The sequence below is a fragment of the Salarias fasciatus genome, chromosome 4 (genome assembly GCF_902148845.1).
Source record: "Salarias fasciatus chromosome 4, fSalaFa1.1, whole genome shotgun sequence".
In the NCBI taxonomy this organism is placed as follows: Eukaryota; Metazoa; Chordata; class Actinopteri; order Blenniiformes; family Blenniidae; genus Salarias; species Salarias fasciatus.
In genome coordinates, this window is record NC_043748.1 from 25,887,422 (window position 1) to 25,901,271 (window position 13,850).

The 13,850-nt window shown below is 52.4% G+C and overlaps 1 protein-coding gene across 1 annotated transcript; it reads left to right on the forward strand.

Moving 5' to 3' along the window:
- The first annotated feature begins 5,699 nt into the window (after positions 1-5,699).
- LOC115387455 (homeobox protein Hox-B1a-like) lies at positions 5,700-9,983 on the forward strand. The gene is made up of 3 exons (XM_030090164.1): positions 5,700-5,926; positions 6,056-6,537; positions 9,628-9,983. Exons 1-3 carry the CDS (start codon positions 5,700-5,702, stop codon positions 9,981-9,983), a joined length of 1,065 nt encoding a protein of 354 aa, XP_029946024.1.
- The last annotated feature ends 3,867 nt before the right edge of the window (positions 9,984-13,850 follow it).

A 13,850-nucleotide genomic window follows, 5' to 3' on the forward strand; every position in this document is an offset into this window, starting at 1 on the left:
ATAACGCTCAGTAATGGATGGTCCTTTACAGTTAGGTTAAAAAACCCAAAAACAAAACAACAAAATGACAAAGAAGTCTTTTGAAAGAGAGAAATGAATAATATGATTTATTACAAACAAACAGCTATAAACTCAGGATGGTCTAACTCTACTTGAAAATAAAGAACAGCCGTTGTGCTCAGCGCCGCCCCCTGTGGAGAGGTAGAGGAACTGCCTTCTGCTCCATCTCTCCTGGAAACGTTGCATTAGATGCTTTTATTCCCAGCACTCTGCTGCTATGGGCTGAAACGGGGGATGATTCCTCCCGTGAAGAAAGCGGGAGATGCGAAGCGGCGGTCTGAGCTGCCGGTGTGAGGCGGCTGTGGGTCCGGGTGTAAATGTGTTGTGGAGATAAGAGCCGCCGGGCTGACAGCGTCTTATCTGAGATGGCTGATTGTGGAGAGCCGGCAGGAAAACAGCCTCCAGCTCTGACGACTCCCCTCTGCTCCTCCGCCGCTCTCTGCTGTCCTCTGAGCATGCAGGAATATTACTCACCCTCTTTGACCTCTGACCTTTGACCTGTGTCATAGCCGTCCGGAGATGCCCGCTGGAAAGTGCCGGAGCCTGCAGGAGTCCTAACGGCAGTAATTAGGTCTGTTCATGACGACAGAATCCGGATGAGGATGAACACTGAGAAGCTGCAAGAAGCAGCAGCAGCTTGACGGTTCTACCCGGAACCGTCCCGCTGAACCGGGCCGGTTCCAGGGAGAACCGTCCCGCTGAACCGGGGCGGTTCCAGGGAGAACCGTCCCGCTGAACCGGGGCGGTTCCAGGGAGAACCGTCCCGCTGAACCGGGGCGGTTCCAGGGAGAACCGTCCCGCTGAACCGGGGCGGTTCCAGGGAGAACCATCCTGCTGGACCAGGACGGTTCCATGGAGAATCAGGACGGTTCCATGGAGAATCAGGACGGTTCCAGGGAGAATCAGGACGGTTCCAGGGAGAACCAGGACGGTTCCAGGGAGAACCAGGACGGTTCCAGGGAGAACCTCGGCTCTGCTCTCTTCAGCTCAGAAGCTTCAGCATCCCTCCTCTCATGTTTTCTCTTATTCCTCGTTAAATAGGAAGAACCAGTCAGCAGGGATGATAAATACTGCAGGTCACACAGGTCACATTAGTCCCGGTGCTCAGTGCTGCCCCCCACAGGGAAGCGGCGGTGCTGACCGTCAGCTCTTCCATTGGCATGGCCTGTTCTGAGGGGGAGGAGGAAGTGCAGTGAAATTAAACCCTTCCAGGCCGACATGCCTGCTGTGTCCTCAATCACTGAACATCAAATCAACCATTTTTTTTAGTTTTGTGGAAAAAAAACATATCCAGAGCAGAGATAAGAATTAGAATATCATAGTTCATTTATTTCCCGACTGTCTGTCTTTCCATTTCTGCTGAAGGCAGCTCAGACTTGAACAAAGGTTCAGTGATACAGAAATAAACCAAACATGTCAGCTTTGAAAGAAGCTCATTCATTCTGAAACAGCAAACACATACAAGTGAAGAGAAAGCAGCGAATTCCAGCTAGTACCAATTGGGTTTTTTTTTCTATCACAGCTTCATGTTTCTCTCCAGCTCCAGAACTACCGCTGCAGTCATGACTTACAGAGGCTGGATAAAGCACTGATCCTCCTTTAGCTTCTCCACATTGTGTCACAGTTACCTCAAATATAAATGTATTTTAATGAGATTTCATGCGACCAACACAAGGTGGATTGGAGGGAAAGTGATTCCTAGCCTTGTTTTGTGTCACAGTAATAAATGGAATATTTCAATAACGGTGTATTTGTCAGCGGAATCGTCCCGGAGCAAAGCAGTGACTTCAGAACTGTCCTCTGAAGGCCTCACAATGAGGTGAAAGATGTTCACTGGGCCTCAGTACAAGTGAGTAAATGATTATGGATCAGATACTGATCAACATCCGCACTGTTTCTATCCATTGGCAGTGCTGTGGCAGTGTCTGGAACGGTCCATGCAAGCTGCAGGTTGTTTCTTTTCCCAGCACCAGGGTGGAGTAACGTGTTAAACAGCTGTAAGGATGGAGCACAGTGGTGCAGTGGTTGGCACTCTCACCTCTCAGTGAATAGGACTGAGTTTAAATACCTTCATGGGTCTTTCTGTGTGGAGTTTGCATGTTCCCCCTGTGTGGGTATGGCGTGGGCCATCAAAAAACACACTGTGTTATGTAACTGGTGACACTAAACAGTACCTTGGGCTGAGCGTGTCTCTTTTTGTCCCGTGATGGACTGGAGACCTGTCCCAGTGGATCCTGTCCTCACCTGTCCTCACCTGTCCTCACCTGTCCAGGTGTTCCCTGTCTTCACCTAAACCTTTGGCAGCTGTAAAATGTGATTCCTTGTAGAAGTTATCTCTATTGGTCCAACAGTTGAAGCGCCCCCTGGTGGCAGTCATAGCAACAGGAAACAATAGAAAGAACCCGACAGAACCCGGCAGAACCAGGCAGAACCCGGCAGAACCAGGCAGAATCAGGCAGAACCCGGAAGAACCTGGCAGAACCCGGCAGAACCAGGCAGAACCAGGCAGAACCCGGCAGAACCCGACAGAACCAGGCAGAACCTGGCAGAACCCGGCAGAACCAGGCAGAACCCGGCAGAACCAGGCAGAACCAGGCAGAACCCGGCAGAACCCGACAGAACCAGGCAGAACCCGGCAGAACCCGGCAGAACCTGGCAGAACCCGGTCAAAAGTCTGTGGGAGAATTTGGCCAAGCGTAGACAGGTAGTATAAGGATAAAGACAAGCTTCCTTCCACCTCCAGCAGGACGCGTCCAGCTAGTTTTGTCATCACTACTGAACGCTGTTACCGTGACAGTTTGGCATCGGGTGAAGGGGTGAAGGGGTGAAGGGGTGAAGGTGTGAAGGTGTGGGTGCAGTGAACAGACTTCACATTAGATGATAACACACCGGTTCAGGATCCAGCTCTACAGAGAAACCTATCTGCAGATTGTGGTCTCAGGTCAGACCTCCCTCTGTCTGCAGCTCAGAAACTGAAGAAACCTTCAGCTGACAGACTCTCCTATCAGAGAGATGGAGACGACAGCCTGGCTCTGCGTCTCCTGCTGCCTCTCCTCCACCCAGACGGCCGTGTGGGCGTCATTTAATCTTCTTCTTGCCCTGCTCTGTTCCTGCAGACTTCCTGCCCACTTGCCCTGCCTCTCTCTCCTTTCAGCCCCTCGCTGATGATTAACCTCCCTCCTTGTCGCTCGCCCACGCCGCTTGTTCCTGATTACGTCCCGGCTGCAGGGCGGCATTGCGCCTGCTGTCACGGCTCCTCACAGAGCCTCGCAGGGGAGAAATTGATGGTGGCTTCATTGGAGTGCGGTTATAACGGAGGGCGATGGGCAGTGGGACGGCGCCCAGACAGGAAGTACACACTGCTGTCTAACAGTCGGGGCAAACCAGACCAGCCTTCATTCTATGTATGACCTGAAGAAGAGACGAAGAAAAACAAAGATGATATCTAAAGGAAAGCTTTTTTTGGATCCTGAGAGTTGTTTTCAGAGTTTCACAAACACCATTTGCACTAAAAATCAACCTGAGGAGGCTCAATCAGAGGAAAGGAGGGGAGAACTTTTACAATCCATTCCAGGCCCCACATTTCTCCACAGTAATGGCAAAGGGGAGATTACACAGATCTGATGCCACAGACAGACAAGCCAATGAAACAGACCATTACCTTGATTAGAAATGCTGATTCCTTTTTTTAAACTGCTTGAGACATTTTGGATGATGTAAATCCACCTCTCAACAACGCATATGGAAAGAAGGGCCTTCTTCCTGCTTCCTGCCCAGAAACAGTGGAAGAAAGTTCCCTTAGAAAGTTTCACAATGTAGAAGCTTACAAAGCTCTCTCTCTCTCTCTCTCTCTCACACACACACACACACACACACACACACACACACACACACACACACACACACACACACACACACACACACATTGTGTTGTGGTGCTGGCTTCCTGTATGACCCGACCAGAAGGCCTCCTGTCTGATTTAACTTAATTTCAGTAACAGATCAGCTCCTTCCCTCAATTAGCTCACACACACACACACACACACACACACACACACACGGTCGAATTCCATGGCCCAGTAGTATCTATAGAACGTGAAGCAAAGAAAATGTGTAAAAAGACGAGATGGTTGGATCAATGACTTGAACCAGTGACGGTGTGAAGGACAGATGAGAGGATGAAGAAATGTAGCACACAGCTGGAGGAGGGTGTCAGGTTTTTTGTGTGTTTTCTTGTCACACAGACAGATTTGAGATGGGAGAGCGGTCCACAGGCTTTGTTCAGGGTTCAGATATTTGCTGTCTCTCACAGACTTTATCTGCACATGAACAAGTGTGTCTTTCATACAGAATTTTAACAATTTAGGGAAATTTCAAATAAGCAATGCCAAATATAAATCACAATTATTTGATCATAGATGTGTTTGTCATCAATTTTACATGAATAACTAACAAGTAACAGGAGAAATGTGGAAATCTGAATGAAGTTGACCTGTGTGAAGATGGATGGATGGATGGATGGATGGATGGATGGATGGATAATGTCATGGAACCAAACTAGACAGCTATTTTCATGGACTGCAGCTACTTTACCTCCAGATTGAGTTTTCTCCTCTCTCATGACTTGTGTGTGAAACGGCTCGCTTTGATGGAAGGCTGTCAGACATTTGTATGAAGAATAAGCTTGAAAGTTGTGTAACATGGTTGTAAAGACAGATAATCTTCTTGGATGAGGCCTGCAGGTCGTTCTCCTGACTGGAGGGTGCTTTGTTTGGAGCAGGGTTCTGGAGTGGAGCTGAAACAGCAGGCTGGAGGAGCTGGGAGGGTGTGTGTGGCTCGGAGTGTTTCGCTGTGGATTGCTGGAGCGCTGCTGGGAGGAGGTGTCCGGGCAGCAGGCCTGCTCACAGCTCCTCTTTTCTTCTGGGCCTCCCTCTTTGCTCTGACAGATCAGCGCTGATATCAGATTGATGGGCTGGTTTGATTGAAGTCTCTTTGTCGTGCTAATGTCACGGCGAGTGATGGATGAGGTGCGTGCGCCAATGCGCACAAACTCTTCCCCTTCCCTCCCCTCCTGTACACACACACACACACACACACACACACACACACACACACACACACACACACACACACACACACACACACACACACAGGTTCCGTGGCCAGCTGACAAACTTCTGGCCTCGAGTCACCATAGGCGACCAACCACGTGATCCGCGGCAGAGGAGAGAAAAGAAGTGACACGGAAGAGAGAGAGAAAGAGGACAGAGTCTGAGAAAGAGGGGAAAGCAGGGGATACGGAGGAAAAGAGGATGGCGGAGGACGGAGTGGGTCCTGCGTGGAGGTGAAGCGCCGCTCGGTCCTCCTGTGTCGGCCTTCCGTTTGCGCGCCGCAGAACGTTACTCACGTGTGAAAGACCTGCCTCCAGCTTCGTTCTTCCGTTATTACTTGATTTGGGGGATTTATTTCTGTTTTCTTTGTGTGTGTGTCGCTTCATGCCTGTTTTTATTTAAATGTGCACATCATCACCCCTCTCCCTGCTGGAAGTGCTTTGAACCGGGATCATCGTTTTCGGTTGCCGTTTCATTCAGTCCGGTTTCTGGTATTTTCGGTGTTTTATTTTTATTTTCGGTGACAACATGAACTCTTTCGTGGAGTACTCCATCTGTAACCGTCCGGGGACCGGCGCCTACTCTGTGCCAAAGTCCGGGTACCCCCACGCGCACTTGCATCCTCACCACCTCCCCCTGGACCAGCATCACCAGGGGTTCCCCGCGGCCTCCGGCGCCTTCCACCCGGGCCTCTCCGGGGCCAGGGGCGACGGCAGCCCCGCGGGTCCGCTCAGCTACACGGCGGACGGGAGGATGTACGCGGCCACCGGGGCTGACGGCTCCGGAGGGGGAGCGGGCCAGCAGCAGCAGCAGCAGCAGCCGCAGCAGCAGCAGCACCCCGGCTACCACCATCACCACCACCCGCATCCTCACCTCCACCACAGCCAGAGCTTACCGGGCGGAGTGCTGCCTCCGTACGGCGGGGGGAGCACCGGGGGCAGCACCGGGGGCAGCACCGGGGCCTACTCGGGCCAGGCCACTAACTCTGATTACATGGCAGCAGGCCCCCCGGAGTCCCTCCTCCCTCAGTACTTCATGGAGGAGTCGGTGGCTCCATCATACTACCACCAGTCCACCTTCCCCGGCTCGGGCTCCGCTGTGGGGCCCAGCTACGGGGCCCTGGCCGGGGCCTACTGCGGGCCTCAGGGCGCCCTGGCCGGGTCACAGTACCCGCAGCAGGCCGGCGGGGGTCTGGACGCAGCGGGATACCTGGGGCTCACGCACGGAGGGGGCTACGGAGAGCTGCCGGGGTCTGGGGACCGGGACCGGGACCGGGACCGGGACCGTGAGGATGAGGAAGGCCAGCAGGCCGGCGGGGGCCAGACCTTCGACTGGATGAAGGTGAAGAGGAATCCGCCCAAAACAGGTGAGCACGAGCACGCACACACACACACACACACACACACACACACACACACACACACACACACACACACACACTCACACACACGCACACACACGCACACACACACACAAACAACGCATTAATCATCTCTGAACAACACTCAGTCAACAAGGAGCGAAACAGAGCCAGTCAGTCAGACAGCAGCGGGCCTGCAGGCCGTCCCTCTCCTCAGATTATTGTTTTATTTTATTAACCGGGTTAAAGAACAGAACGACTTCCTGAACATGCAGAACAAGCGATGTTTGATTGATGCGAAGCTGCTCGCACTGTCTGAATTAGATAAAGGCCGTTTGGATCCTTTAATGAAAAGAATCCAACCTGCTCAGAAAAACGGAAACAATATTATGTTAGAGTCTGCAAAATACTGCATCATTATTATTATTATTATTATTATTATTATTATTATTATTGTTATTGTTGTTATTATTATTATTATTATTATTATTATTATTATTATTATTATTATTATTATTATTATTATTTTGGCGGTAGTGGTATAATAATGACAACAACAATATAATAATAATAATAACAATAATAATAATAACATTTGAATTTGAAGCCCATCACACAGCCAGAAAATGTTTGCTCTTTCCGTTACTAAATGCAGGTTAAATATAAATTCTTCAAGACCTCAATGTTCGTTTTTCCTTTTTTTCTTTTTGTCTTTGTTTTTTTCTAAGACTTAATAATATTAATTAAACAGCTTTTAAAGCATCGATGGCCATATTGTATGATTATGAAGGAAAAAAGATTTCATCCTCACTTCACTCCTCAAATGTGACTGAGCAGACAAGATATTTAAACTATTTCTATTAAATATATGAAGTTCATTTTTTTAATTAATAAATGTAATTACAGTATATTTATAAATTAAATGTGAATTTAGTTGTTTTCATCTTCTGTCAAAACAATAATAAAATCCGGACTATAAATTCTCCTGGAGGCCAGAAGGAACGCCAGGCCGGCCCAAAGCGGTCCACGGGCCTGTTGTTGTCCCACTCTATTTTAAAGGCTGAGGGAGAAAGGCAGCTTGTTTCTGGAGCTTTCAGGACGGTTTCCAGTGGCGGGTGCTGATAGCCGGTCTGGACGGAGTCAGCTGGGCCCCCACCCGCTCCGCCTCTTAATGGATAGAACAGACGGGTTATTTCTCCCTGGGAAGTCTGTCCTGCCCTGTTATCTTTTAAAGCAACCGCAGCCCCCTCCACCCAGCCCCCTCCACCCAGCCCCTCCACCCAGCCCCTCCACCCAGCCCCCTCCACCCAGCCCCCTCCACCCAGCCCCCTCCACCCAGCCCCTCCACCCAGCCCCCTCCACCCAGCCCCTCCACCCAGCCCCTCCACCATCCATCCAACCCCTCCACCCTCCACCCAACCCTCCACCCTCCACTCAACCCCTCCACCCTCCACCCAGCCCCTCCACCCTCCACCCAGCCCCTCCACCCAGCCCCCTCCACCCAGCCCCCTCCACCCAGCCCCCTCCACCCAGCCCCCTCCACCCAGCCCCTCCACCCAGCCCCCTCCACCCAGCCCCCTCCACCCAGCCCCGCCACCCAGCCGCCTCCACCCAGTACCCTCCACCCAGCCCCCTCCACCCAGCCCCTCCACCATCCATCCAACCCCTCCACCCTCCACCCAACCCCTCCACCCTCCACTCAACCCCTCCACCCTCCACCCAGCCCCTCCACCCAGCCCCTCCACCCTCCACCCAGCCCCTCCACCCAGCCCCTCCACCATCCATCCAACCCCTCCACCCTCCACCCAACCCCTCCACCCTCCACTCAACCCCTCCACCCTCCACCCAGCCCCTCCACCCTCCACCCAGCCCCTCCACCCAGCCCCCTCCACCCAGTCCCCTCCACCCAGCCCCCTCCACCCAGCCCTCCACCGTCCATCCAAACCCCTCCACCCTCCACCCAGCCCCTCCACCATCCATCCAACCCCTCCACCCTCCACCCAACCCCTCCACCCTCCACTCAACCCCTCCACCCTCCACCCAGCCCCTCCACCCAGCCCCTCCACCCTCCACCCAACCCCTCCACCCTCCACCCAACCCCTCCACCCTCCACTCAACCCCTCCACCCTCCACCCAGCCCCTCCACCATCCATCCAACCCCTCCACCCTCCACCCAACCCCTCCACCCTCCACTCAACCCCTCCACCCTCCACCCAGCCCCTCCACCCAGCCCCTCCACCCTCCACCCAACCCCTCCACCCTCCACTCAACCCCTCCACCCTCCACTCAACCCCTCCACCCTCCACCCAGCCCCTCCACCCAGCCCCTCCACCATCCATCCAACCCCTCCACCCTCCACCCAACCCCTCCACCCTCCACTCAACCCCTCCACCCTCCACCCAGCCCCTCCACCCTCCACCCAGCCCCTCCACCCAGCCCCCTCCACCCAGTCCCCTCCACCCAGCCCCCTCCACCCAGCCCTCCACCGTCCATCCAAACCCCTCCACCCTCCACCCAGCCCCTCCACCCTCCACCCAACCCCTCCACCCTCCACCCAGCCCCTCCACCCGTTCTCCACCCGTTCTCCACCGGGCTCCTGTCTCTGGCCGTCAGCCTTTTCCCTGCTGGATCTGACTCTTGGTGTCTTTACTGCACGCTGCTGGTTGAACACTTTCAGAAAATATAAGCAGATAAGCTCTGAATGATGAAACTCACTCTGGTCAGTGAGGCCGTCGTTTTTAACAGAAGCAGAATTATATTAAAACCTGTTAGCAGCTCCATGGCTGTCTGGAAACCACATGATAAAATGAATTTAATGTTTGAAAGAAGATAAAAACTAACGTTTGTCTCATGTCTTCTAATGTTCAGTGTTTGGCTGCTGAGGATTTTACACTTTTAGCATTTTTGTGAAATCTGTGTTTGATCTGGTATTTAAAAAGTGTAGCTTTTGTGTTGTCAGATTTGTGTGTAATCTATAGTATGAGGAACGCTCACAGGGAACTCAGAAGGCCGCTGCAGTGCCAGCCGTCACATCTGGACTCCGAGTCCAGAGAAGACGCTCGTTCTGACCAGGGGCTTTGTGCTTTGTCCATCCAGTGAAAAACTGCGACTTCGGCCTGGCGGGCGCTCACAACAGCGCCATGCGCACCAACTTCAGCACGCGGCAGCTGACGGAGCTGGAGAAGGAGTTCCACTTCAGCAAGTACCTGACGCGGGCGCGGCGGGTGGAGATCGCCGCCACGCTGGAGCTCAACGAGACGCAGGTCAAGATCTGGTTCCAGAACCGACGCATGAAGCAGAAGAAGCGAGAGAAGGAAGGCGTCTCCAGCACACGCTCCTCCGCCGCCTCCGCCGCCTCCGCCGCAGACGGCCGGGGCTTCAAGGAGCTGGAGGACACCGACCACTCCTCCACCTCCACGTCGCCCGGAGCGTCCCCCGACTCAGAGACGTAGCTGCAGCCGTCCACCTGCACGGTTGTGCCACTGCGACCAAGATGGCCCTATCTCTGCCAGCTAGGATTTCCCAGAATCCCCTGGGGCAGCCCTCCCATTCAGCTGACCTTGGTTGACTCAGTGGAACGAGTGTTGGTGGAGCGCCGGCCGTTGGCTGAGTGTGTGTGTGAGCAGGCGGTGTGTGTCAGACTGGAACCACTCCGCCTCCAGAGTCCCTCTGCTCCGTCAGGAAAACACGACTGAAACAGCAGGACCTGAGACGGCTGTCAGCAGCTCGTCTCCGAGGAGACAGGCCCGGACAGGGACGTCCTTCAGGTCCTCAGTGAGGAATAGCGCTCATGTTTACCTCCGTTCTGCTCATTTCTCGCTGTGCTAGCGCCAGGGGACACCATGAGAAGGACTGGAAGTCAGCACACACGTCTTCACTGAGACGCCTCCTTTAATGAAAACCTGTAGAGACACGGTACGGGGACAGTCTTCGCCTGGACGGCTGGACGCCTGCTGCTGCTTCGCCTCCTCACCTCTCCAGCTCCTGGAGAAGAGGATAATCAATGACCTGATGGAGGTGAAGACACGACCACGAAGACATGAGGACATGACCACATGAGGCCATGAGAACATGAGACCATGAGGACATGAGGACATGAGACCATGAGGGCATGAGGACATGACCACATGAGGCCATGAGAACATGAGACCATGAGGACATGACGACATGAGACCATGAGGACATGACAACATGAGGCCATGAGGACATGAGGACATGACGACATGAGACCATGACGACATGACGACATGAGGACACGACGACATGACACCATGAGGACATGAGGACATGATGACATGAGGACATGAGACAATGAGGACATGAGACCATGAGGACATGAGACCATGAGGACATGACGACATGAGACCATGAGGACATGACGACATGAGACCATGACGACATGAGGACATGACGACATGAGACCTTGAGGACATGAGACCATGAGGACATGAGACCATGAGGACATGACGACATGAGACCATCACGACATGACGACATGAGACCTTGAGGACATGAGACCATGAGGACATGAGGACATGATGACATGAGACCATGAGGACATGACGACATGAGGACATGACGACATGAGACCATGAGGACATGACACCATGATGACATGAGGACATGACGACATGAGGACATGAGACCATGAGGACATGACGACATGAGACCATGAGGACATGAGACCATGAGGACATGACGACATGAGGACATGACGACATGAGACCATGAGGACATGACGACATGAGACCATGACGACATGAGGACATGACGACATGAGACCTTGAGGACATGAGACCATGACGACATGAGGACATGACGGCATGAGACCATGAGGACATGATGACATGATGACATGAGGACATGACGACATGAGGATATGACGACATGAGACCATGAGGACATGAGACCATGAGGACATGACGACATGAGACCATGAGGACATGACGACATGAGACCATGAGGACATGATGACATGAGGACATGACGACATGACGACATGAGACCATGAGGACATGACGACATGAGGACATGAGGACATGAGACCATGAGGACATGACGACATGAGGACATGACGACATGAGACCATGAGGACATGACGACATGAGGACACGACGACATGAGGACATGACGACATGAGACCATGAGGACATGAGGACATGAGGGAGAATCAAGAGGTCAAACAAAGAGAAAGATTCATGTTATTAATTTTGAACATTTTATTTATCAAAACATTTTATGATGATGAAGATGAGATGATGATGATGATGATGATGAAGATGATGATGATGATGAAGATGAGACGATGATAGGATCCATCAGTGTGTGTACTTTGACTTGTGACAAAAATCTTGTTCAGACTTGATGATTTGATGGACTGATTCACTTTCTTCAGCGACGCGGTACTTTAACTGTTAGTTGAGCTGAAATGAGAGACGAGCTGCAGAGCGATGAAGGTCAGCTTGTCTTCCTCCCTGTTTCATGAAGCTTCACTAAAAACGCTTAACAGAGAGACAACAGGGAGCCTCTGTGTGTGTGTGTGTGTGTGTGTGTGTGTGTGTGTGTATGTGTGTGTGTGTGTGTGTGTGTGAGTGTGTGTCAGGGGAGCAGATTTGAGGGTTTTCCTGTTGTTTCTGGAGTTGGAGTGAGGTCCGGCTCAGAGCCAGCAGAGGGTCAGGTCTACCTCTGTCTGGATATCACAATCATACTCTGATCTCCTCGTGTCTCTTCTTAAACCTGGGTGTAGTTTACAGTATTTTGGAAGTAAAATGAAATATTTTTTGTGTTTTTTTGTTCCTCCATTGCAGCTTTTGTCTGAAGCGTTGATGTGAAAAGTGAAGAACTCACACACTTCACTCTCTCAGGCTATACTGTATTTTTATGCAGAGTAAATCTCAGGTAGCTGTGAGTCTGAACGAGAGCAGACTGAGTTTTATCAGTGCTGCTGCCTTAAGGACTCCGTCCCGCTGTGTCTTAACCTCTGACCTACCTCAAATAAATATTCTTCTGTCAACCCCGTGAAGAGCGCCTTCCTTCTCTGCTGTGTTTAAACAACACGGAAATGGAACAGGCCGATTCACCGCCAGTGGAGAACTCCAGTCAGATCAGGGAAGAGCGTCTCCAATCAGACACTGAACATGGATCAGGAGTCTCAGTCACATCGTCCAGGAGGAAGAGGAGAAAGAAGGAGGAGGAGGAGGAGGAGGAAGAGAGGACGAGAGGACGAGGAGGAGGAGGAGGAGGAGGAGAGGAGGAAGAGAGGACGAGAGGACGAGGAGGAGGAGGAGGAGGAGAGGAGGAGGATGAGGAGGAGGAGAGGAGGAGGAAGAGGCAGGCCAGTCAGGTGAAACCTCCAGGATGAGCAGAATAGCCTCTTCCTGACCCCCCCCCCCCCCAACACACACACACACACACACACACACACACACACACACACACAGCTACAGTGAGGAATGTAACAAAGCTTTCCAGGTGGCTCAACAACCTGTTGACCTTTGGAGAGCCTCTGGGATATCTAAACATGAAAACACACTCCTCCTCCTCTTCCTCCTCTTCCTCCTCCTCCTCCTCCTCCTCCTGCAGCTCCACCTTCTCCTCCTCTTCCTCCTCTTCCTCCTCCTCCTCCTCCTCCTCCTGCAGCTCCACCTTCTCCTCCTCTTCCTCCCCTCCTACTCATCTTCGTCTCCTCTCAGCTGGTGTCTGTACCAAAGCCTGGGTGGCAAGCTCACTCGTCACCTCCTCACACACACACACACACACACACACACACACACACACACCAGCAGTTTTAGATTACTGTGTGAGTGGCAGTGTGTGTGTGGGTGTTGGGGAGCTGTGTGACATGTGTGCGAGCAGAGCAGGGTGTTTCCCATCAGCCCTCCGCCTGCTGCAGGGGAAACGCACCGTGTGAGGCGGGACCGTCGGGTTGTTTCAAACAGTGGGATGAATTTAGCTTCACAGTGACGATATAACTTCGGTGTTTGACTGAGAGAGTGAGACGTGAACAGCGGCCGGAGAGAAAGGCTCTGGACAGACAAACCCTTTCAAAATAATTGTCTCCTGGAGGTGAAGGTCCTCGCACAAAGCTCACTGCTGCTATTTCGGGGGTTTTTTCTTGAAAGTGGCTGATGTTTCCAGAAGGAGGCCCTGGTGGCTCAGTAGGCATGTTTACATGGGCGCTGTATAATGAGTTTGGAGGCAGAGCGGATTGTAAATGTGTCACGTAAACACTGAGTGGATCCGCTTCACTCGGAGCCGAATGTACGAGGTGGTGTACACCGATCTGTAATCCGCTCGGCCTGACAGCAGAGCGGAATAAA

Excerpts from the sequence above, each read along its gene's own strand:
- LOC115387455 (XM_030090164.1), top strand. The coding sequence starts at position 5,700 with ATGAACTCTTTCGTGGAGTACTCCATCTGTAACCGTCCGGGGACCGGC. Across the intron at positions 5,927-6,055 it reads TACACGGCGGACGGGAGGAT|CCAGAGCTTACCGGGCGGAG; the intron begins GTACGCGGCCAC and ends CCTCCACCACAG. Across the intron at positions 6,538-9,627 it reads GAGGAATCCGCCCAAAACAG|TGAAAAACTGCGACTTCGGC; the intron begins GTGAGCACGAGC and ends TTGTCCATCCAG.